Below are 22,899 nucleotides of genomic sequence, written 5' to 3' on the forward strand. Positions count from 1 at the left end.
ATAAATATAGGGGAAATATCATTATAATCTCTAATATCAGAAACACAACTGTCTTATGTACTTTTGCTTCATTATCATTACTATGAAATCAATAATAAAGAAATTCTAACGTGTATTTCATTTTCATGTTTTTACATATTACAACTAGGGAAAAATTAAACACCCAGTAATTCATATATTTTTAATATTTAATATACAACACATATATCATTTGACAATCATAATTATTATTTATTGTACAACGTTTCCTGGCTTACAACTAATAAATGTCGGGAACCAAAACGGGACGAAGAAAGAAAAATAAAACAAACGCAAAAGGATTTAAATATCTTTAATATATCACACGAAGAGCATACATCAACTTTTTGTATTTTACTTTTTTTAAATTATTTTTTATAATACATCGTTTAAATTTGTTTGAATTATTCTCTATACTGTTCAGTTACAGTAAGACGACATAATCGAACAAAAATATCTCGTAAGTACGCGCGTACCGTACGGTTTTTGTTCGATTATCCGATCGAAATGACAAGGATCCTTTTTACATACAGTACATTTGTTTGAAAACAAACGACAAATTCACAATAAAATCATACCTAGCGAAAGAAACAGAAAGGAAGAACATGTACCGTGTCAATTTTAAGTAAACAGTAACAAATAAGAGACCTAATATAGGCGATAAACATATCATATTTATACAACCAGTTGTTTCAAAAACAATTTAATAATAAGAGTGAAAAATAAGTTACCTAAGACGTGTCTAGAGTCCCATCGTTCGTCGATTCGACTCGAGAAAAATGAAATAGCTTCCGACAAAATATAAATTCACCGACTGGCGTTCACTTTACTTACCATATGGGACGTAAGAAACATAATATACGATGACGCTTTATATTAGATAATGACAGAACTAATCTTCTATACAGGGTGATCAAAACAATCACAGTTATTCAAATAAAACTCGCAGTCGTTTGAAATTATGTGGTTTATTTTTTGAACATCCTGTATATAAATAATGATGAATCATACGTACTATTTACAGTTTGCTATGACATAAATAAATCGGTAGCGATTTGAAGATTGCACATTGTCTTGTAAAGACATTATATATACAATACCATTTTTATCATCTGTGTCTCCTTAACTTCCAATACAAATTACATATAAGAAACTATAGGTGTAGTACTATGTACAACGTAAATTTACACATTACAATCTTGGTTTTGTACTTAATTACAATATGAATCCGACCACGACGGACAGTACTGTCTGCGGGATATACAGGGCGATTTTCTATCTCGTCATTTTTACACTTACTATGTACAAAGTTCCCCCTAGTTCGTGGTCAGAATGCGATCACTTGTTTCTTAACAATTTCTTACGATTCTGCGGAGATCGAGAGAACATCGAACTGTCCACGTATCGACAGAGTCATGAGAAACGAAACACTTAATAGTGAAATGATAAACTACCTAAAAGTTATGTATCTACAGGACCGTCATTCTTGTCTGCCGACTCGCTGATGCTTGACCCACTTATCACGTGTATTCTGATCTCCAGCCGGCCTGCAAAAGAACAAAGAAATTAGATTTGATATTCATTCAAAATTGCTTCGTTTTGATGGTGATTATAATATTATTAGGTGCTTGTATGTAATCTGGTAATTTTTTTACCTAAAAATATAATTAAAAACGTTTATTGAGAAAATATATATTAATCAAAATATTTTCCACTATTTTCTATAACTTTTTTCCATCATTCTAGCAACACGGATTCAATTTCTTACTTCTTCAGTATTTCGAAACCGTATACCTTCCAAGACATGCTGTATCGATTTGAACAAGTGGTAATCAGTAGGTGCTATGTCTGGTCAGTACTCTGGGAGTTACATCTCTTACCCGCTATTACTAGCCTTTTCTTAACAATACAATCACAAAACGTCATACAACTTATTCAAGTGACGTCAATTGTTAATGATTTTAGCAGCTGTTAATACACTATTCCACCATATGCACAGCAGGACCTTATGTCAATGTGTTGGTGTGAATGGTTCTTGTGCACTAGTAAACCCATTTTTCACCGATGATCCTAATATGCCACCTAATATTCTTCTTTTTCGTCTGGCAAGCAATGAAACCACGATTTTTAAATGATATTTTCAGTTAACTATTGTGGTAGCCATTTTTCATCTTTTTGGTCCTATTTCATCATACATAAACGTCTAGAAACACTTGATTGTTCTTTGAGATATTGAGCTGGGTTCTACACCAATAAATCCTATAACTCATTATCTTCGCACTGCTGTGGTCCCTCTGGAGGTTCTTTATCAATTACATCAAAGCTGCCACCATTAATTCGTTGAAACCAAAACCGATAATTGGGATATGATTAGCAAAATTGATGAATTCCAAAAATACAATTTTGAACGTTTCCTGATTGACATTTTTATTCATAAATAACTCAATAATCCTAAAAATAAACTGTAATTTCAGCTAGAAAAATGTTAAGGCCGAAAAATTCTTTATATGATAAGAGATACTTTTTCACCAATAAATGTCGCTGATCAAAATACATACAAACACCTAGTAATAGTAATCAATAATAAAAAGTTCATAATCAGAATACTACTAAATATAGCGATGTGAATTAGTTTTGAGGGTTCTATACTGCATGTTGTTTTTTCCTATCGCCATCCTGTTGAATGTAAAGCGATTTTTTCTTGGATAATTATTAGCGGATAAATTCCATATTAAACAATCACTGTTTCCAGATACTCATATTTCTTTACCACTATAGGAGGATTGCGAGATTGAATTGTTATCAGGAATATATGGTAATAAACACAGACAAAACGTTCACAGTCTATGTTTTATCAGATTTATCATGATGGTCAGTGATTGGTCAAGATATACAAACAGGAGATATTTACCATTCCATTCGACGTAAGACCTAGACCCGCAGCGCTCAACGAACTCATATGGTGATGATACGATGCTGCTGGTGGAGGCGCGGGCGGAGGAGGTCCACTAACGAATCCATGTGGATGCGTACTGTTCTGGTACCAGTGGCTCATGGCGTGATGAGGATGGAGGGCGGCGTTTAAGTGAGGATGACCGCCACCCATCGAGTTGAACTGTCCGAACCCACCCTTGGTCGAGTCCAGCGGCTTCATCATGTCTCCCATCATGCCGCCGAGCGACAGACAGGCCGCTCCCGACTTTTTCTTCTTGCTCTTCGACGACAGCTTGCGATTCCTGGTTTGGATGCCCTCCTTCTTCATGGTTAGGGGCCTGTTGACCTGTAACAAGGAGACGAGACGACGATGAGACATAATGTGCGGGTAATTGTCGGTTGGTCGAATAAAATCAACAAGAGCGCCGGATAATAAAGTTAATGGTAGACATTCTCGCGATTCCGGCTGTAAAGTCGGCGCGAACGGTCACGTCTTCGGCGAGGTTCGCGGTATATGTTTAGATTCGAGTGAGTTTCGACAAGTACCATACTTATTGTGCCTCGTCCTCGAACACCACATGTATATTCGAGTGAGAGAACGACTCAGACGCTTGGGGATAATATATCCATTGATTTAAATGCCGCGGATGTGTAGAAAGCCGTAGAGTCACTAGCTACCTCCACGTTGTATATATACCCAGCACCGCGTTGCGTTTTTTTTTTCGACGGTTGTATACAGAGTGATGTTCGAAATAAAATGTGTATGTTGTCATCATTGTTCTTTTTGTAAATAAATTGTAAATGTTTGTTCTGTTGTAAATATATAACATTTGTTATATACGATTGGGGAAAAAGTAATTTCATGTAGTGTTTAATCGCTTAATCGTTAATTTCATAGCAACAGTCTATATAACATACTATAGTTCGTCCAATAAAACAGCCAAAGGACGTCATAGATACAGTCGAATATACTGCCAAATTCAGTCTGTAAATACGTAACATTTGTTTTAAACTCAACCTGATATATAAATGATGTAGAGATAACCCCCGAAGAGCTTTAATGGAAGGTTAAGAAATTGTTTTTAAAATAATGTTTGTTAATAATTGTTTTTAAAAGCATATGATAACATTAAAGAAGATTTATTATTTCAACGTATGTATCTAGACGAGACATGGATATTTAAATATGGGACTCTTGTCAAAACACTAATAAAGAATATAAACACAACAGTTGATGGAAAAAGGTAAAAGTTAGAAACTTTTTGTTGAGGGCTTTTGGTTCAATGCTGACAATTACCAAAATAGAGTAGTAAGATCGAAAACAACTAAATATGAGTACGTAGTTATATAGGATAATTGTAGAAACTCATTTTGTAGAGTTTGAGGATTTATGTGCATAGATATGTGTGTAATTGTACAGTATACATGAGCATTATGTTCGAAATAATGAAGAGATATTTAATACTAACCGATTTGCAATTATAGCAATTACATTAAGGAGAATATAGTAGCAAAATAAACGAAGGAGAAATACAGTGGTATCAAAACGATTATCAAAACGAAAGAAACAAGAACTAAATGTAAAAAGATGATGTTCACTAATGAAAATAAATTACATTTCTTGGATATAAAACTGTTAACTAAGTTTTCTATTACGATAAAACACACATCTTTAGTGACATGGTAAAAAGCAGAGAGACTGATTTTAAAAAATTCTCTCAAAAATTAATCACTAATTATATTAAAAACTAATCACTAATCACACAATAAACTGACATATATGAATTGAATAAAGCATTGTCTGGAAGTTGTAAAAGAAAAAACGAAAGCTTTATATTGGATACATAATTGCTAACTGGGTCCTCCATTGCGACAAAACATACATTTTTAGTGACTTGCCATACATGCGGGAGAATGACTAGAAAACTATTTTAAAATGGATTTAAACAAAAATTGAAAATGAGTTCAGATATATGAATTGAACAAAACAGTTTCTGGAAGTTGCAAAAAAAGAAATGAAAACTTTGTACTATCGTATCCTTAGATTTAACCAAACTTTCCATCAGACATCAAAATAATCATTTCAAACTATCAGTTTATAATTGTTCTCTTGGATTAAACTTGAGATGAAAAATTTCAACATATTTTTTTTTCTAGAAAAATGGTGAAATCGTTCTTGTTCCTTCCAGATTAGATCTCCGCGTCGAGCTTATGTAAGCCAGATGATATTTCAGTGATATCCCAACGAAAAAAACTGCATAAGATCGAGTTGGCCGATAACCCAATTCCAGAAAAAGAATATGTGTGGTACGTGACTGATGAGCCTCTTTCCTTTTGATCCTCCATCGAGCAGCCACTTGCGCATTAACGTCACGTAGATTTTTTATGTCTACGGCAAACATACGACCTGTATCTTTATAGCCGATATAGCTACTTCATAATAATATGTCGTTATGGTTTCGTCAAATGCAATAATGCAATGTTGGTCATTGACTGAGTGATTGCGACGAAACCGATTGGTTAAAATGTCGTAAAACTGTTGTCTGTGAGGATATCCTTCGGCAGATTCATTAATAATTACACGGTGCTTCACTTGAATCAAGGAATATAGCAGTATCAACAATATTAATTATATTGTTTATAAAACCCATCAATGTTATTGTAATAAAAATGAACCATATAATATCAAATATCAAAATTCTTCATTTATTATTTTTGTTCGTATTGTTTTTGTTCAGTTTTAAAAGGATTTTATTGAGAAAAATTGGTGTAAAATATATTAATTAGCGTTGGGAACTAGCCGACAGCCAAAAAAGTAGTCAACTGAAAATAATAATTACTATTTAAATCAAATGTAACTTCGGACTGTTTTTTATTTCAATTGGGATAATAAAGGGAGATGTATAAGTTCCTTCACTGAGAGAGGAAAGGACGGAGATAATTGCTAGGACTTCTGGGCCGTAGAGATTAGTTCATTTTAAATGATCCCAATATGTTTCATCATATTCTAATATCTAGAAAGTCACAATGACATAATATAGTTGATTTATTTCTATTTCATCACAAGGTGTGTTTACGAATGTTTGTTTCTTTTAACCGTGCTATAAGTTCGACGGAGATGAAGGTATTCATTCTCCTAATTTTGTGAATGAAAGGGATGGATATAACTGCTGGATTCTATTACGCTCCAAAGATCAGTTTTGACATTGAAAAGGCTTGAATAAATATTGAGAGACGTAGAAACTTGAAAACGTCAATAAAGAATAGGTCTCTTCTGGGTTGCCAAAAATAAGATAAATACAGTGAGTATAATCAAAATCGCATGGAGAAATGAAGACTCATTTCACATATCAATCGAAGTGTTACAACACTTAGTTACACCAGAAGAGGACACAGACTCAAACTAATGAATCCATTTGATCTTGTGTAGTGTAATGTAGTGAGCATTTAATGGAAAAACAGCAGTATTAATACATATATATTGTCACTGCAGGGACTAATATAAGGTCGATGGGTCTTCCTAGATATATATTTAGATTCAAAAACCATCGAATTTAACAGTTGTTCATATTTATACTTCGTATTTTCACCAATTAATACCGCTGATCAACATACATTTATCTACCTAGCATAATTGCCGATTACTCTATGACATTGTCAGTTTTGGAACCAAATTTCATTAAAAGATTCAGAAACTGTGAAGTCAGTCATAACCCTTATTAATTATTCACATTCTCAGATATATAGAAATGAATACACGAAGAAAAGAAACAGGATAAATCACCTGAATCAGTTTCATTCGATCGCAACAGTATCAATTACCAACTTCCTTTGATAAATAGCCGGTATACCATCACCATTGTCAAATACGGGGCGAGTCCCATTGTACGGCAATGTTTATTTGAAGAGAACGCTTAAAAAAGCAAAACGGTAAGTTTATATACTTTTGCTGTCGGCACCCGTCACGAAAAGTATCTTTTTCCTCCTTTTTCACGTAGAGAATACGTCGGAACTGCATTGTTTGCTCCAATAAAGCTGTCGTTTCACTATTCGTATTGTCACCAGGGTACTTCCCCGTTTTAAGTGAACCTTCTCATGCATGATTTTATGCTAGTAATTGCATGGTCCTTTCGGTAGATGTACGGAGATAAAAACGAAACGTGTTATTACACAGTGAAAGGTGGATGTTGCACAAAAGGATCAGTCGAAATCCGAATGGTTCTAGACTATCGGGCGGCGATTTTAAAAGCTTACGAGAAGGACCAAATTGTGCGAGATGATCGTAATCTATCGAAGAATTGCTTGTAACAATGGATGACGATTCGCGTCCGATATATATATTCTTTGTAAACTGGAGTGATATCTGGTATAAGATTTAAGAAACTGTTACTTTCCTTGTTGGTATTTCACCGTAATTATTTTGTTTATAAATCGGTATTAATATTTTTTCTTAATGATACATCTTCTAGTATTATTACAAAATATAAAACCTACACATTACGAAAATATGTTTATTAGATAGATGTAAATATAAATTAGTTCTAAGTATAAATTTTTATTATTATCATATCATTAACTAATATGTAATTAATAAACTTAGAACACTCAAAGTTTCAGATATAAATACTGCAATCCTTATACTAGCTGAAGCCCTAGTAATTTTATCTGAAGCCTGATCACAGAATTCTTCGCTGTTTTTACCAATAATTTTTACCGTAGCTCCTAAGATGACTTAGTTTTTGTTTATAAATATTCATAATTAAACTTTCTATGTTATATCTTGTTAAGGCGAAAAGACAGATATTTATATCACTTGAGGAAAATTCTATGGGTTTGATTTGTAGCCAATGGTATTGCTTCTGATAGCAGGTTGAATTGGAAACATCACGTTAGAAATAAAGCAGAACAGAGCAGATCCAAAGTCAAAGAACTGTACTTGTTAGTCGGAAGGGACTCCCAACATTTCCTAAGATTGGTTTATCAGTCAATTATAAAGCCTATTTGGGCTTATAGAGTGCAAATATGGGATTGTAGTGAAAGATCAAACTGACTAGTAATCCAACGTTTCCAAAACAAAGTTCTTTGATTAATTACCAATGCTTATGTGCAAAAGGAACTGCACAAGGACAACGAAATTAAATGGATTTACGAAGTTATCAAAGATATCGTGTTAAAATATGAAATAAGATTATTAAATCACAGCAACTCGACAGAAATCAGAAGATTGAAGCAAACCAAAAGAACTTATATAATATAAGTGTTACTTGTAATCATAGAAAAGGAATTAAAGTTCAGCTATCTTCAATTGAAATAGATACATTTACTGATAGGAAAAATATGACAGCTACTGTTTTAAAGATTGAATAGTAGAATAAATAAGTAGACAACAATAATTCATTTAATAATTGGAAATACATTACTTTAATATTGAAAATCATTAAATAATAAACTGTTTAATTTTGTTAAATATAGTTCTAATTTACAAACATGTATTACTTCATTAAATGTTCCATATTTATGATTATGTTATAAACATAAATATGACGAAAGTAACAAATAATCTTACTTATGACCTTATTTTGTTCTAATGTTGACTGGTTAACTTAATAGAGTATGGTCGAATTTCAATATAGTACAGATAAAGTAGATAAAATAACATTTCATATATTTCATCCCAACTTACATATTATATACTTCCTATTCTTATAATAGTCCATATTGTATAAAAAATTATGGTATAAAATTCAATATCCAACGATTAGCAAAGCCGTTAATGCAAATTGAATTAAAATGCAGTTTATGCAAAATGCTTAAATCGGTAACAGTAATGGTCTCTGAGGTAAATCTGATATTTACGTAGCCGAGAGGAGGGAAAAACGCGTATGGAGTATGCTTTTATAATTAAATATGTTGGCTATTAAACAGGAATGCTCAGCGGAGGCCATAAAAAAACGGTCCTGTTTCCAGTAGTAAAGAAAAACGACACAGAGCTATCGCCAAGATCTAGATCTGAACCTTATTACAGTCAGTCGAAACAAATTGTTATTATTGCTCGGTAACGAAGACGGTGGAGTAGGAGTGGTATTACGGAGCGCGACCGAGGACCGAGGAGCCCCGGGCCATGGCTGGACGCTGGTTTCTCCTTCCCGAACGAACGCGTCATTACTCGATGCCGTCCCTGTTTTGGCCTCAGAATTGTTCGGAGAACATTTATAGCCTAGAAATAGGACTGATTATAAAGACATATTTTCGTCGGTGTGTTTTTTTGTAATGGGGGGGTTGTTTTTTATATTTCGGGATTGGAACAAAAATGGTTAATCCACATCAGTTATTGGTTAGAATCGTTTTCGAAATATTTTCTATTGAAATCAATAAAAATCTGCAAGTACTGAATCATTATTCAAAACATATTTAATTGTGATATCCCCAAAATTTATATTTTATTATCTTTCATACAACGTGATGTTCCCCTAGAACCAATGTCGAGTCTAGTTCAACGTGTCTGTGTGAAGTACTTCGAAAGAGTGTCAGTGTGTCCAAATGTATTCGCTAATCAGCTAAATGTGCGACGTGATAATGCGTAGACTAAAACGTTTAACAACATCTGATCTGATTATTAGATATATATAGACTTTAGACTAAGAATAATTCATAAAAATAGTATTTTATACAGGAGATCACTTAATGAAGTGAGTTTCTACATGTCATGTATATATATATATATATATATATATATATATATATATGTAATATAATATAATATAATATAAACGTAAGAAATACTTATTGTCCATTGGGCACATTGTGGAACCACCAAGAGTAATAAAAAAAAGAATCTCTAAAAGAATTTGTAATTGTCATTGAACCCAGTTGATCTGACACCAGAGAGATTGTTTTATCAGCTAATAACGAAATCAACAAGTCATTAAACCGACGAATAACCCTATTTTGCCATAACAAAGTTCTTTGATTAATTATCAATGCTTATTGCTACGTAACCCACAAGGAACTGCACGTTGACCTTGAAATCAAATGGATCATTGAATTTTAGTCAATATTTCTCCATAAAACATTAAAAATGCTTACTAAATCAAAGAAACGGACTAGTCTACTAGATTGAAACCGTACCAAAAAGTAGTAACAAAGTGATATATACATTATTTTCAAAATTTAACTTTTTAAGAATATGCTCTTAAGGATGTTTTTTAAAATTTAAATTATGTTCGGACATACAACTGTTTTAGTGACGCGATACTTAAAAAACGAAACTTTAAAAAAGATTTTCTCGAAAATACATATTTCCAGACGTTTATTAATAACTAATAATAACTGTTAATATAATTAACATGATATCTCAAGTTCTGAAGAATTTTGGCAAGAGACTTATTTATGCTTTCTTATTTTGTATTAAAACAAAAAAAGTTAACAATGATATTTTAAAATTTTTAAATTGTTTAAAAATAGTACAAATCCAAAATATGCTAGCGTTTGGATTTATTACGATAGAATAAACTTTTTTGCTCAAATGTATAGACTAGAATACCCACTTAAGACTGCATTAAGCCCATCTAATAGGAGTCACTTGTTTGAGGTAACTTATGAGAATTTATGGTGAAATACATTATGGTCGTGAAGTATTATTTAGAATATTAGAAGAACATCTGACTGCCTTATCATCAAAATAATTAAATTACTTAAAAAGAAACAAACTTTGCTCGAACACGTATTCATTTGGCACAGTCTCGAAATATAAAAGGCAACCACCGTCACTGCGCGAAACAAGCACCAATTGATTCCTTCGCGCCGTTGAAAACGTAAAACAATATTTATCCAGAAACGCGTGGGGGGAAGTGCAAGTTCATCCGGCCGGAATCTGAAGAGATTTATTCATCTATTTACGAAAACGGTGACCCAGCATCCAGCTAGATCGAAAAGCAATCTGCCATTTCACTTATCATTTGCCGAACAAGGGACCGTTTGACCGGAATAATTACGCTTACGTCGTTTCGCTCGGCTGGCGAGATTTTATGGGAGTCCGGGGATTTGGACGGGATCCGGAGCGCCCCCGTCGCTCACGCCGAAAGAAATGAAAAGATTACCGGGAGATTTCCGATAAGCGACGTCTACAAATCCGGAAATTTAAGGTTTTATGGCGGCCATATCGTTACATGAGAGGATGCCGTTATAATTAAGTAAGAAATCACACGTTTTCTGCCACCAAGATCGTCCAAGACAAGTTTCAACATTATATAATCATTTATGGTGAAGCTGTGATCATTTATCAATTGATAAGTTATTTAATGTTTCCAGAATACGTAAAAAAATATTATATTGTACATAGAATCTTATTAGCTTAATTATTTTTGTTGCGTGTTAACTAGTTTTCAATATTTCATTATGAGAAGAATATCCAATGATAGGCAAGTGGATGAATCCAAGTATTTGGGATCATTAATACAGTAGAAAAAAAGTGGCATCTGCTGCCTAAATAATAACCCGAATCGACTACATATATCGACAGTAGCTTTTGGTTCTCTATGTTGATGAGTCTGGAACAGAAGAAATATCACAATCAAGACAAAAGTCCGCCTTTTTCGAACGGCTATCTTGCTAATTCTTCTGTGTGCCTCCGAGACTGTCTGGCATACTGTAAATTCCAACGTGTTTAACTCCAATATCATGATAGAAACGAAGTAAATCTAGAACAGCTGATACGAGTAGTATGAACTTATATAAATGGTAGATATATACAGTTTCTTCAAAGTTATTTTATATATACGTGATTTCAATTTGTGACATCAAAACGTCACAATGTTGCCGCATTAACCCTGAGTTTTAGTTTAGTTTGGCCTTGACATACAACAAAATTCTAATCTAAATAAAATAATTGAACAAAAATTTTATCAAATATTATTTATTTTAACATTATAGTATATCTAAAAACTACAGTTAATTATACAATCACAATAGTTTATAGGTTTGAGTTTTAACCTGTTATCAGTATTGCTTTCAAGAATTTCGCATACGTCTGACAACCGGACGACTTCGACAGGCTCATTCGTTTACACGTTCGAACTAATCAGACAGCATTGTGTCTCTTTTTAACTAAAATAAAATGAGAGGGAACATATTGTCTGATTCTAGAACGAATTTAAAAATTGCGTCAGGCAATACATTATACATCTTGATGACGTATGTACAAGAAAACTTTGAAAATAACTAACATATAGCTAAAAATGGCATGCAAGTGCCCTCGAAGAGCCAAAGCCTTCTGTTATTTGTTGAAAGCAAAGTGACCATTGCATAAAAGAAATAAAACAAAGCGATTTTATTGACATGACATTCAAATACTGTTGATATGAAAAATTAGTAGCTAAAGATTAATAAATTCTCTTAATAAAAATACCTGTCCGACCTAATCTACCTTTCCACTGAAAAAAGAACCTTAAATCAACAGAACACAATAGAAAATTTTAAGCCCAAGAAGACACCGATAACAAGACTATTCCAAAAAATAAAAAATATTATAAACAAAATATAACAATAATTGTGACGAATATATCTAAGAAAAATTAATCAAAAATGCCAAATAACCACAAGAACAAGGAAAAAGCAAATCAAAGTACAAAAAAATAAAATGAGTAAAGTAGTAGAAAATAAGAAGAATTTAACAGGAAATCAGAGAAGGATTAATTAACATCTTCTAATAATAAGCCAAGTGAGAGAGGCCTGAAAAATAATCGTTAACTGAGGCAAAATGATAAGAAAGGCGAGAAATTGTAGATAAGAAAGATATTGATCATTTATTGGAAATGGTGAAATTTTGACAAACCCTAGAGAAACAGAGAAATAAAAGGACATCGAGATATATAGGATATATAGGAAAGAACAAAAAGAAGATAAGCAGAAGGAATAACACAACTTTTTAACCAATAAGAAAGAAAAACTACAATAACAAACGCAATCAAGAAGAGGAAATATTGACGAACAATGACGACAAAAGCGAAACAAGGAAGCTGACATTCTAAAGATCCATAAACCTCCTCTTAAAACAGCGATAATCGAGATGAGAGCGATGAGAATCGAGCACCCAAGAGGCCAAATAATTAACTAATTCAATAGGTGCGTATTGTCCGTCGTGCAGGCACGCGAACCTTCCCCGGCCCGCATGCGAGGAACGCCGAATACGTGATCGGAAAAACTCGTGCAATTCCACATGATTTACGGACCGGGCGTTTTTGTCGGTTCGCGCGGAATGTCGCGGACAGTTTGCACGATACATTAACTACGGATCGAGGCGAAATAAAAATCCGGGCGGTAATGGGAGCCGAGGGCATATCGGTCGGGATTATGGCTGTGACTTGCATCGGAATACGCGTTGCGGACGAAGACGGATCTCGTTGAGGCCGGGAGACGGGGCGGGAGGAAGGGGACGGAGAAAAAAATTAAAAGATACTATCGGCGGCAATCTCGACGATCTCGACGATTCAATTTGTACGGGCCTTTATGAACGGGCGAAATGCCATTTCTAACCAAAAGGAACGTCATTTGTTGGTGAAATTGTTGAATAAAATTACGATTTCGTTAAGTCGGGCGTGGCGCGCGGTGATATATCATCGTCAGGTCGGTCAATCACATCGAACGTTCAGGTAATATGAGCTTTAACGAATTATCAACCGGAATAGCGTCGATTTTGGACCAAATTTTGGTTTAAACGTCATGAATTATCATTATAAAGTCTTTGAAAAATTGGCGACAACAAATAATGAATTTGATTTAATTTTAAAGGGAAGTAGGGGCACTCTGCAGTCAGATTACGCCATCAGGGGACATCGTAACATCGCAATGATCATAATAATATAGCAAAACCTCTATAGAAACCTGTATGGGAATGCTTAAATAGCAAGTAAACCAACTACTACCAAGTGATAAAGCATATAATCTACCTAAAATTACAGTAAACTACATCGTGAGCAGGTCAAGTGCGTTGCCTTTTGTAGTTTGATTTAGTTTGGTTTGGTTTGGTATCATCATTAGGTCGGTTAATAACATCGGACATTCAGATAATACGCATTCTAATGAATCATCAACCAGAACAGTGTCGATATGTAACCAAATTTCGATTAAAAGTCATGAAATTATTTTTATAAAGTCTTTTAAAAATGTACGAAAACAAATTATGAATGTGAATTAATTTTAAGGAAAAATATCATTATGATCGTGAAATATAGAAAACCTCTGACAATCTGTATAGGAATGATTAAATATAGAGTACATCTAGTACTACCAAGTACTAGTACCCAAGCATAAAGTCTTTGTCAGTTTATATATTTGTTTTATTATTAAAGAAAAAGATATACTATACGTCCGAGTATGTAACCCGAGGATGCAAACGGTTGTCAAATGTCTGCAAAATTCTTCAAAACGTTAGTGATGATAATTACAGGTTATAATCCAACAAACCTTCTTTTTGCTCTTTGCTCGTTTAGATAAGTTTCATATCGCTGCTTAATCTTTATGATTACTCTGTATGAAAATATCAAGGCCAATAGATAGTCAGAGTCAGAAACAAATTGCATCTCTAATCAGTGATTTTGAACAGGAACAAGATAATGGGTGCCCTCTGTTGTCAGTAAATGCGTTAGGTTTTTATTGAAATTATTTTTAGCGCCTTGCTGCTGTACTGAATCTTGAGCAATATTAGTAAAATCTCTCAAGAAATGAAGAGCAATATAATTTTAGATTCATCAAAGAAAAACCGTCCACATATGAAGCGAGTGACGAATCAAGATCACCTTAATGTTGGTTGTTTTCGAAATTAAATGATATGAAATGAATGATGAATGCCTCTACGTAAAAGAAAAATAAAATTAAAAATAAAGATTTTGTTAGTCATAATAATTTGTAATAATTGAACTAAAAGTCAAGCTGATGCGGCAACCATGCAACTTTGTGACATCATACATTTTGATGACGTGAGTTCACTGTTGTTTTACAACGACTATAGCTTCTACTGATTCACAACACTAAATAATAATCCACCCACAAAAAAAAACAGTCCAATAAAATAAATTAAATTATAATAGCAATTATTCGAGAATATACTTTCGGTTATCTCCATCAATCAAATACATATTAATGATTTAAATTAATTTATCACTATCAAATTGACGGAGATATTAAAAAAAATGAAACGTTTGAGATACAATTACACGTTCAATTTCTGAACTCAACTGATATGAATCTAACCCACGTTAATTATCTTAATTATGGTTACATTATTGAAATTGATGTGAATCATTGAAATAAACTGAGAACCAAAGAGTTATTAGCTCGATTCAACTTCAAGAATATCGTTTTCGGTCTAATGAGGTGGTTGAAACAAGTTTATGATCAGCAATTTCTTTCCAATACCACCATCACCTCTCTTGGCGTTAATGATGGTTTTTCTATCTTTTGAAAGCTATTGCTATGATAATTTTTTCATATTATTATTATACGTTTCATCATCCGTATTCTTTGGTTTCCAAAATGGTTCGGTTTAACTTTACTTCAGCATCATTTCACAAGTGAAAACATGTACTATTAAATTCACTGCTAAAAAGCACAATAACTGTTTTTGTTAAGGATTGTAACCTTTCAATCAAAGCTTCATTGAATAAGTCTCACCAGGGATACGCAACCTTAAAATCATTAACAATAACCTGGCATTTTCTGATGATAATGCCTAACAAAACGGAAACATTTCGAGCACAATTAGAATGTCAACAAACCCGTCTTGACTTTTGTAATGACCTAAACCCGGTGAAAACATATGGATAATTTTTTAAAAATTAAGATTACCATCTTATAGCTCGGGTTGTGTGTATGTACGAAGAGCTATGGCGCCAGCTAAATGGCAGAGGTCAAACAAGCACTTTTACTTTTTGTCTCTTTATGTCACATGATGATTTCTCGGTATGTTCATTCATGAAGCTTGTTGATGTACAATATGGATCATGTACAATGAGTTAGTGCTTGTTTCGAGGACTTCAATTCAATAATGGAAAACGGATTTTTTCTCCATTAAAAATAAATAATAGCTTGTTTTCTGGGGCGTATATTGATGTTTCGTGGTAAGAGGGTTGCCTTTGGAAATGTTTGTTTTTTTAAGTAATTTAATTGTTTTGGTGATAAGACATAGATGCTCTAAATGATAGTGATGACCATAATGTATTTCACCATAAATTCTCATAAGTTGCCTCAAACAAGTGCCTTTTATTAGATACGCTTAATGCGGTCTTCTTTTCTTTATACAATAGAAGTATTTGTGTCATGTTATGATTTCTCGGTACGCGCAGACATGAAGATTCCTTGTGTTTTACATAATGACTCGATTCACTGTCGTTGATATAAAATATGGATGATATACAATCATGGTGAGAAGGAATCAATTGGTGTTTGCTTCGTGCGCTTCAACGCAGTAATGGAAAACGATTTCTCCATTAAATATAAATAATAGTTTGTTTTCTCGTGCGCGTATTGATAATTCGCGGGGCGGGGTTGTTTTTTATATTTCGGGACTGCGCCAAATGTTTGTATATTTAAAGTAATTTAATTGTTGGTATAAAATATGGATTATGTACATAATCAGGCTATTGACTGGAGAGTTGTGATTGATGACAGTGAACTATGAGATTGTATAATTGTTTTCCACTCAGGTACGAGCAGTTTATGGCGTAAATATATGTACGTACCGTACCATTGTACCTATGACGTTGAACAAAAACAATCTTGTTATAGAACAATGCAAATACGCCTTCGCGAAACTGACGTCAAATGTCTGATGATGTACCATCAGACTGAGCAGCTACGTGCTCGTGGCTGACCGTCGGTAAACAACAAAACAACCATTCGCATATGAGGAATTGCATAGTTGACCGCAAGCGCTTAATCAGCTGAATGACGATGAGTCCGTGCCGCGGTCCGACGGCACTAATTCCACCAATTCCGGTGGTCGGAGACAATTTCATCGACGGGGAATTCGATGCAGAGGTGTCGTCGGGCAATCTGGACGCTACGCGGCCGATTTCAACAGGGAAAATTGGTCAATTTAGCCTTATTTCGTACGAAACCTAAATTAGACTCTCGTTTCTATTTATAAACATCTCTAAATTGTTCTTATTTGATGTTTTGCTTGGAGAATAAAGCTATAAATACATTTTTAAGAAACCATAAACATTCCGTCAGAAAAGTACCAGATATTCATCGATAAAACACGAAAGGTTTATTGTTTATACACATTTATTGTATTGCCTTCTTAGTAGTTTCTTGCCAAAGAGCAATTCATTTGTTAAATCATTTTTGAATTCATTTTTTCGGAATCTATTTCCATTCTCGCAGGATTTTCGCGTATATGTCTTCAAACTGATAATTTAAGTACCAGAAGGAGCAAGAAGTCTGCTAGGGCCTTGCCAGTTAAATTTAATGGCTATTCGATGTGTTTTTGGTCAGAAATTAATTCAGGACAATTGTAGGCCTTATGAGATGCTACGTTGTTGTTGTTGAAAATGTCACAAACTTCAATTCTTCTGACCGTTTCACACTACTTCTGTAACTGTTAACCTGCCTGTTAACTTCAGCTAAAAATGTTAATGAGCATAGATCAGGGGCTTTTGAGCTCAGACTGTCGCTCACATGTACATGTTTTTGATAAAACCGACTTTATTTAATATTTTCAGCAAGTCAGCGCACACTAAATTCTATCCACAATCTTAATTATTTTTATTCATCGTAAATATCACAAACTGCTATAATGAACTGATAAAATCGAGCACTAAATTGTAGCTGATGTTCGAAATTCGCGTCACTGTATGGTATAGTTATCATAACTTACTGAGACGGAAAGAATGTTAACAGCATTACTTTTAAAATAATAATTTTTTGATTTTTTTGACATTTCGACATGATTTTGACATGATTTTTTTTAAACTTCGGCCAGATATATAGATTTATAGACACCACCTTCCAATCTTCCTAAACCTATACTAGCACATTTAACAATCAAGCAACAAATATTAAAATTTCATGACGAACTGGAATTTGGTTTAAAGGTTACGAAGCTTTTAGTAGAGCAACTTTTATTACTTTCAAAACTAGGCACTGTGTCAAAAACTCACTTTCACTGCGATGAAAGCAATGCTTAAATTGAACGATTTGCTTTATCAACCACAGTATACTCCACTTCTTTCTTCCAGTGACTACTGAATATTTATTAGCCCACAAGAATTCTACAGCGATAGAGGTTTGGCTCGAATGAAGAAGCGATTGCTGAAACCAGGACAAGGTTTTGCTGTATAAGCCAATACTTAGGCCCATTTGGACCTATAGTATTAAACTGTGGAGTCCGACTAGCAAATCTAACATAGATATCCTCCAGAGGTTCCAGAATAAAGTGTGATTCGAAGTGGTAGTGCGAAGTAATCTGAAAGACTATTAGTGCATTCCAATACACTCGCCAAACAGTTAAATCTGCGCGTTGACAGTGTAGTGCATAGGCTCAAACGCAAACTACCATACGAGCTGATTAATGGACACATTGAGTGAAATTTAATAATCTATAGAATAAGTTAGTTATAAATCACTTACTGAAGCGATCTTCTACATGTCAGGATAGTTATATAATGGAAACCATATAATAATACTTACTGCCCGCCGGCAGATTGTTGTTCTAAGTTCTAAGAGATTAATAAAATGAAATATTAAGACCTTAGTCTGAAAATGTAGTCAAAAAGTTCCAACGTTTCTGATAATTAGGAAGTAATAGGTTAACGGGATGTTAAGGGAAACATAAAATCGTATATTTTCTAAACAAAATCGGCTATTTCAAACACCGGGAACTGGTATTCAGGGCCCCCGATGACCGTTAAACAGATAGACGGGCTCTTTTTACGAATCAAGGCAGCCGAAAACGTTTCACTGTGAACAAAATGTGTCTTTATTCAGATTTTTTAATGCGCTTGGCTAACCACAGACAAAGCTCGATTTGCATAGTCTTACAGGATGTTAAAAAAACCGACCGCGCAATCTACGGTCTCCTCGCAGTTCGCATTTTCTTTCATTCCGGCTTGTGTGCCGTTTTTTTTCTTTCGGTTCGTTTTCTCGTTCGGTCTGGCCCCCTTTCAATATTGTTCATTGCGTCCGTTTAATGCGGCCATTTCGAAATGTGCGAATGCTTAGGAACGGACGGTCTGGTTATCGCGGCGGTATTGTTCGATGAACGGTGGTGGTACTTACGTTATGTAGTTTGTAGTACAACCCGCAAGCGTTGCACACTGGTTCCCCGTTCTGGTTCCGTCTCCACAGCGTTGTGGTCGTGGTTTTGCAGTTGGCGCAGCTCGTACCGGCCCTCCTTGCTGCACTTTGTAAACTCTGAAACAAAATGGATGTTGTTGATGTTGATAGTACTCGGAGATTTAAAGGAACAAAGAAAACTCATAATTACTATCACTAATACCTTAATTACTCATTAAACACCATATATAATAATTAATGATAACTCTGACATGTTAGTTTTATCGCGATATTGATATAAAGTTACCTATATGAAGTTTGAAATCCTAATTCCTCATCCTGTCTTCGGAAGCCCCAGAAGACCAATATTTTGTGATAAGGACCATCATATTTTAAGAAGATATTGCAACAATGTTAGTACAGCCAGAGCTAAATCAGAATTGTTATTTGCCTAAATGATCCTCTTATCTTTTATTCTCTGTAGTGAATGAGACCGCGCAGGACAATCTCAGACAGTTAGTTTTTAATTACATTCAGGATCTACTAAATCTACGCACAAAAATCAAAGCAAATTAGACTAAATATCAAGGAAGTATAATAGTTAATCAGAAGATATTCTCAGTTTAACCTGAAATGAAATTAAAATATGAAAATGAAGTCTATCATAAAGCCTATTTGGACTGATGGACATTATATCTATAACCCATCAAGGTACATCAAACCAGCTAGTAATCCACCAAAGATAAAGTAAAGCTTTTCGGTGAATTACCAACGATTATTGCTACGTAACCAACAAAGAATTACAAGATGTCCTCGAAATTAAATGGATTTGCGAAATTATTCAAGTTCTAGCCTTATAGCATGAAATAAGATTACTAAATCATAGCGACGTGGAAGCAATATAGCTACTGGATAACATGCAGGAAATCACAAGATTGAAAACAATCAAACCACATGAACTTGTATAGTGTAGAAGTGTTTAATTTTAATTTTAACTTAAGTAGTCTAATTTATTTTTAATTTAGAAATATATGCTGATGAATGTGCTTGTTTATTGATATAAATACAGCGGAATTACAATAATAAATTAAGACTATACTAGGCAGGTCTAATGTAAGATGTAATTAAAAAAAAACCAATTCACTATTGTGTTAAGCCTATTGTTTTGGACCTGTATAAACTATAAGATTACTAGATTCCGAATACCATTTTTATTTTTGGATAAATATCAATATCATAACAACGAAGAGGTCGTCGATCCCTTCATTTTCGATATAAATTGAAATATATGAGACACGAAGACATGGCAAATTATCAAAAGAGCATTATTTACCACTCAATTCTACATATTCAAGCTCTGCAATAGGGAAATGATCGTATATTCTTAGTTATTAATGTCAATAATGTTCAGTTTATAATATATCGGCTTCAGTTTCATATACATTTGTTTACTATGTTGAAAATGTCAAATAAATCTAACAATTTCATTACGGACCTATACTGGTCATAGGCTGTAATTGATTAAAGTACAACAAAGTATTGACAAAGTTATTCTCCTATATGCCGCATATCTCTATGTCGTTAAAATTGTAACTAATTACTTGAAAATTAAACTGACAAAGCGACAGAATAAGTTGGATATTACAGGCCTGTTTCACTGCTACTTGCCAGTTCAAAATTATTTTAGAAACTGCTGAAAACGTATTAAACCATTTATGGAAATACCAGATTACCAGTTTGGATCGACCAAACACACAGAGTAACAGCGGTTGTTGAAAAGGCATCTGAAGAAAACAAAATACTACCCTGCCCTAGCCTTGAATGTCACACAAGCTTTTGATCGGATATGGTATTTGAGATTAAATGTATATAAAATGAGTAAATTGCTACCGCGGAATTTACTTACTGTCGACTTCTGGAATCATATGTCTTCTGGAGTCTCGCATGAAGGGGCATTCTCAACACTTAACCCTATTTCGGCTAGAGTTCCACAGGGTGGTCCGCTGGGACTACACCTGTATCTGCTCTATATACTGCTGATATCCCAACAACAAAAGAAACAGTACTTGGAACATTTGCCGACAACACAGTTATCCTAGCAAGAGATATATCCCTGCCGAAGACTGTAGAAAAAGTACGAGAAGCAGTGAACAAGATCTACAAATCAACCAGACCAGAGACTGGAAAATACAGCTTAATAGCTCGAAACATCTCCATGTTAATTTTGCATCGTGGATAATCAGGCAGAATCAACCAAATACCTCGGCATATATCTCGATGGTAGATTAAATTGGAAACATCATGTTACACAAAATGGAGAGCAAATTAGACTCAAAGACAAGCTACTGCACTGGTTAGTCGGAAGATACTCTTAACTTCCCTTAAATCCCGTAAGCGCCTTGGTTGTGTATTAATGCAGGTACAACAGAACAGTAGAAATAAATTAATATGTAAATTAAGATTGTAAGCATATCTAATGTAATATGTAATTAAAAAAAATACTTGGAAATGCTCTAATGTCACACTGTCGCATCCAGATATTTTTCCCGCTGCTTACTGTTTGTCCTGACGGATACAGTACGTTTTAACAGGTCGCCGCTTCACATCTTTCCCGAAACTCGAATCAAAACGAAACACGCGGTATCTTCTCGAGATGCGATTCGAAAATTGTTTAAGAAGCGTGAAAAATTGAGGTTATTAACTTGTTAGATTACTTTATTAAAAAATAAACAGACTTTTGATCATAATCCTTCGAAATACGTTAACTCAACATCATTTAGACATTTTTATATAACAACAGCTATTTGTGAACACGTCACGAATAATTTAGTGCCTTAATTATCCCGAGTATGTACGTGAGAACATCCTCCGAAACGATTTGGACAGTTCGAGCTCGAAAAGGGCATTTCCCCGCTAAATAAATACGCGAACGATTCCCGTTCCAACATTCATCAATCCCGTACAAGTCATCCGTCCCGGTCTTTGCGGCGATGACCCCCCCCCCTCCTTTCCTACCTCCCTGCCGCCTCCACCAACTCCGTCGCCCGTTTCTCGCTCGCCATCATCCTCGTTCTCTTTCTCCCATCCAGAGAGTGCTTTAAAACTTGTGTCACCGAAGTAAACCCATTGTCAGATTTAATTGGACTGCGATCACTGCGGCGATAAGACGTCGCCGTACGGAAGGTCGAGAACTGCTTGAGGCACGTACAGGATTTTATACGGGGTCCCCGTTCAGCGCTTTGATGGAATAATGGACCTTAGCGAGGACTCGGAGAATTCTAGGCACCTAAGTCTTGATTGATTAGAAGATAAATGGGTCTTAACTGTCGTTTGGGTGGTACGGCCGAGCTACGTAACAAACTGCAGTCGTTGTAGAATCGCTCTTCTTTCTTCCTTTCTTTTTTCTCCTTGTTCGGTTCGGTTTTTACGAATAACTTGGTATATGTTCAGATTTCTGTAAAGTTATTCCGTAAAATATATTCAGAGATATTCTTAATTAAGTCATATCTTTGTTAAAAAATAATTTTAGATAATTATAACCCAAAAATTATTTTAAACATAGTTACCAATTATGCTAATGACCTGATGGACTGTAGACCTTCCTCTTAAATGGAAATTAATCAAACTGAATATCTCTGCTCGTCAGATATAGTTTTCGGTACAAGTTAAACTTGG

General features: G+C 34.3%; 1 protein-coding gene across 2 annotated transcripts in view; it reads right to left on the minus strand.

Annotated features, from left to right (window-relative positions):
- Positions 1–314: 314 nt before the first annotated feature.
- The window catches only part of grn (GATA binding protein grain), a 147,371-nt gene continuing 124,786 nt past the window's right edge, over positions 315–22,899 (minus strand). For both annotated transcript variants that reach the window (XM_076410589.1, XM_076410588.1), the window contains exons 6-8: positions 19,228–19,362; positions 2,930–3,298; positions 315–1,565 (exon numbers count right to left, since the gene is read on the minus strand). In XM_076410589.1, the coding sequence (XP_076266704.1) occupies positions 1,539–1,565; positions 2,930–3,298; positions 19,228–19,362 (531 nt within the window). In that variant the 3' untranslated portion in view covers positions 315–1,538. The remainder of the gene's footprint in view (positions 1,566–2,929; positions 3,299–19,227; positions 19,363–22,899) is intronic.

Source organism: Rhynchophorus ferrugineus, unplaced genomic scaffold (genome assembly GCF_030347505.1).
Source record: "Rhynchophorus ferrugineus isolate W39M unplaced genomic scaffold, kcgeb_rfMv2 rfM7, whole genome shotgun sequence".
Taxonomy (NCBI): domain Eukaryota; kingdom Metazoa; phylum Arthropoda; class Insecta; order Coleoptera; family Curculionidae; genus Rhynchophorus; species Rhynchophorus ferrugineus.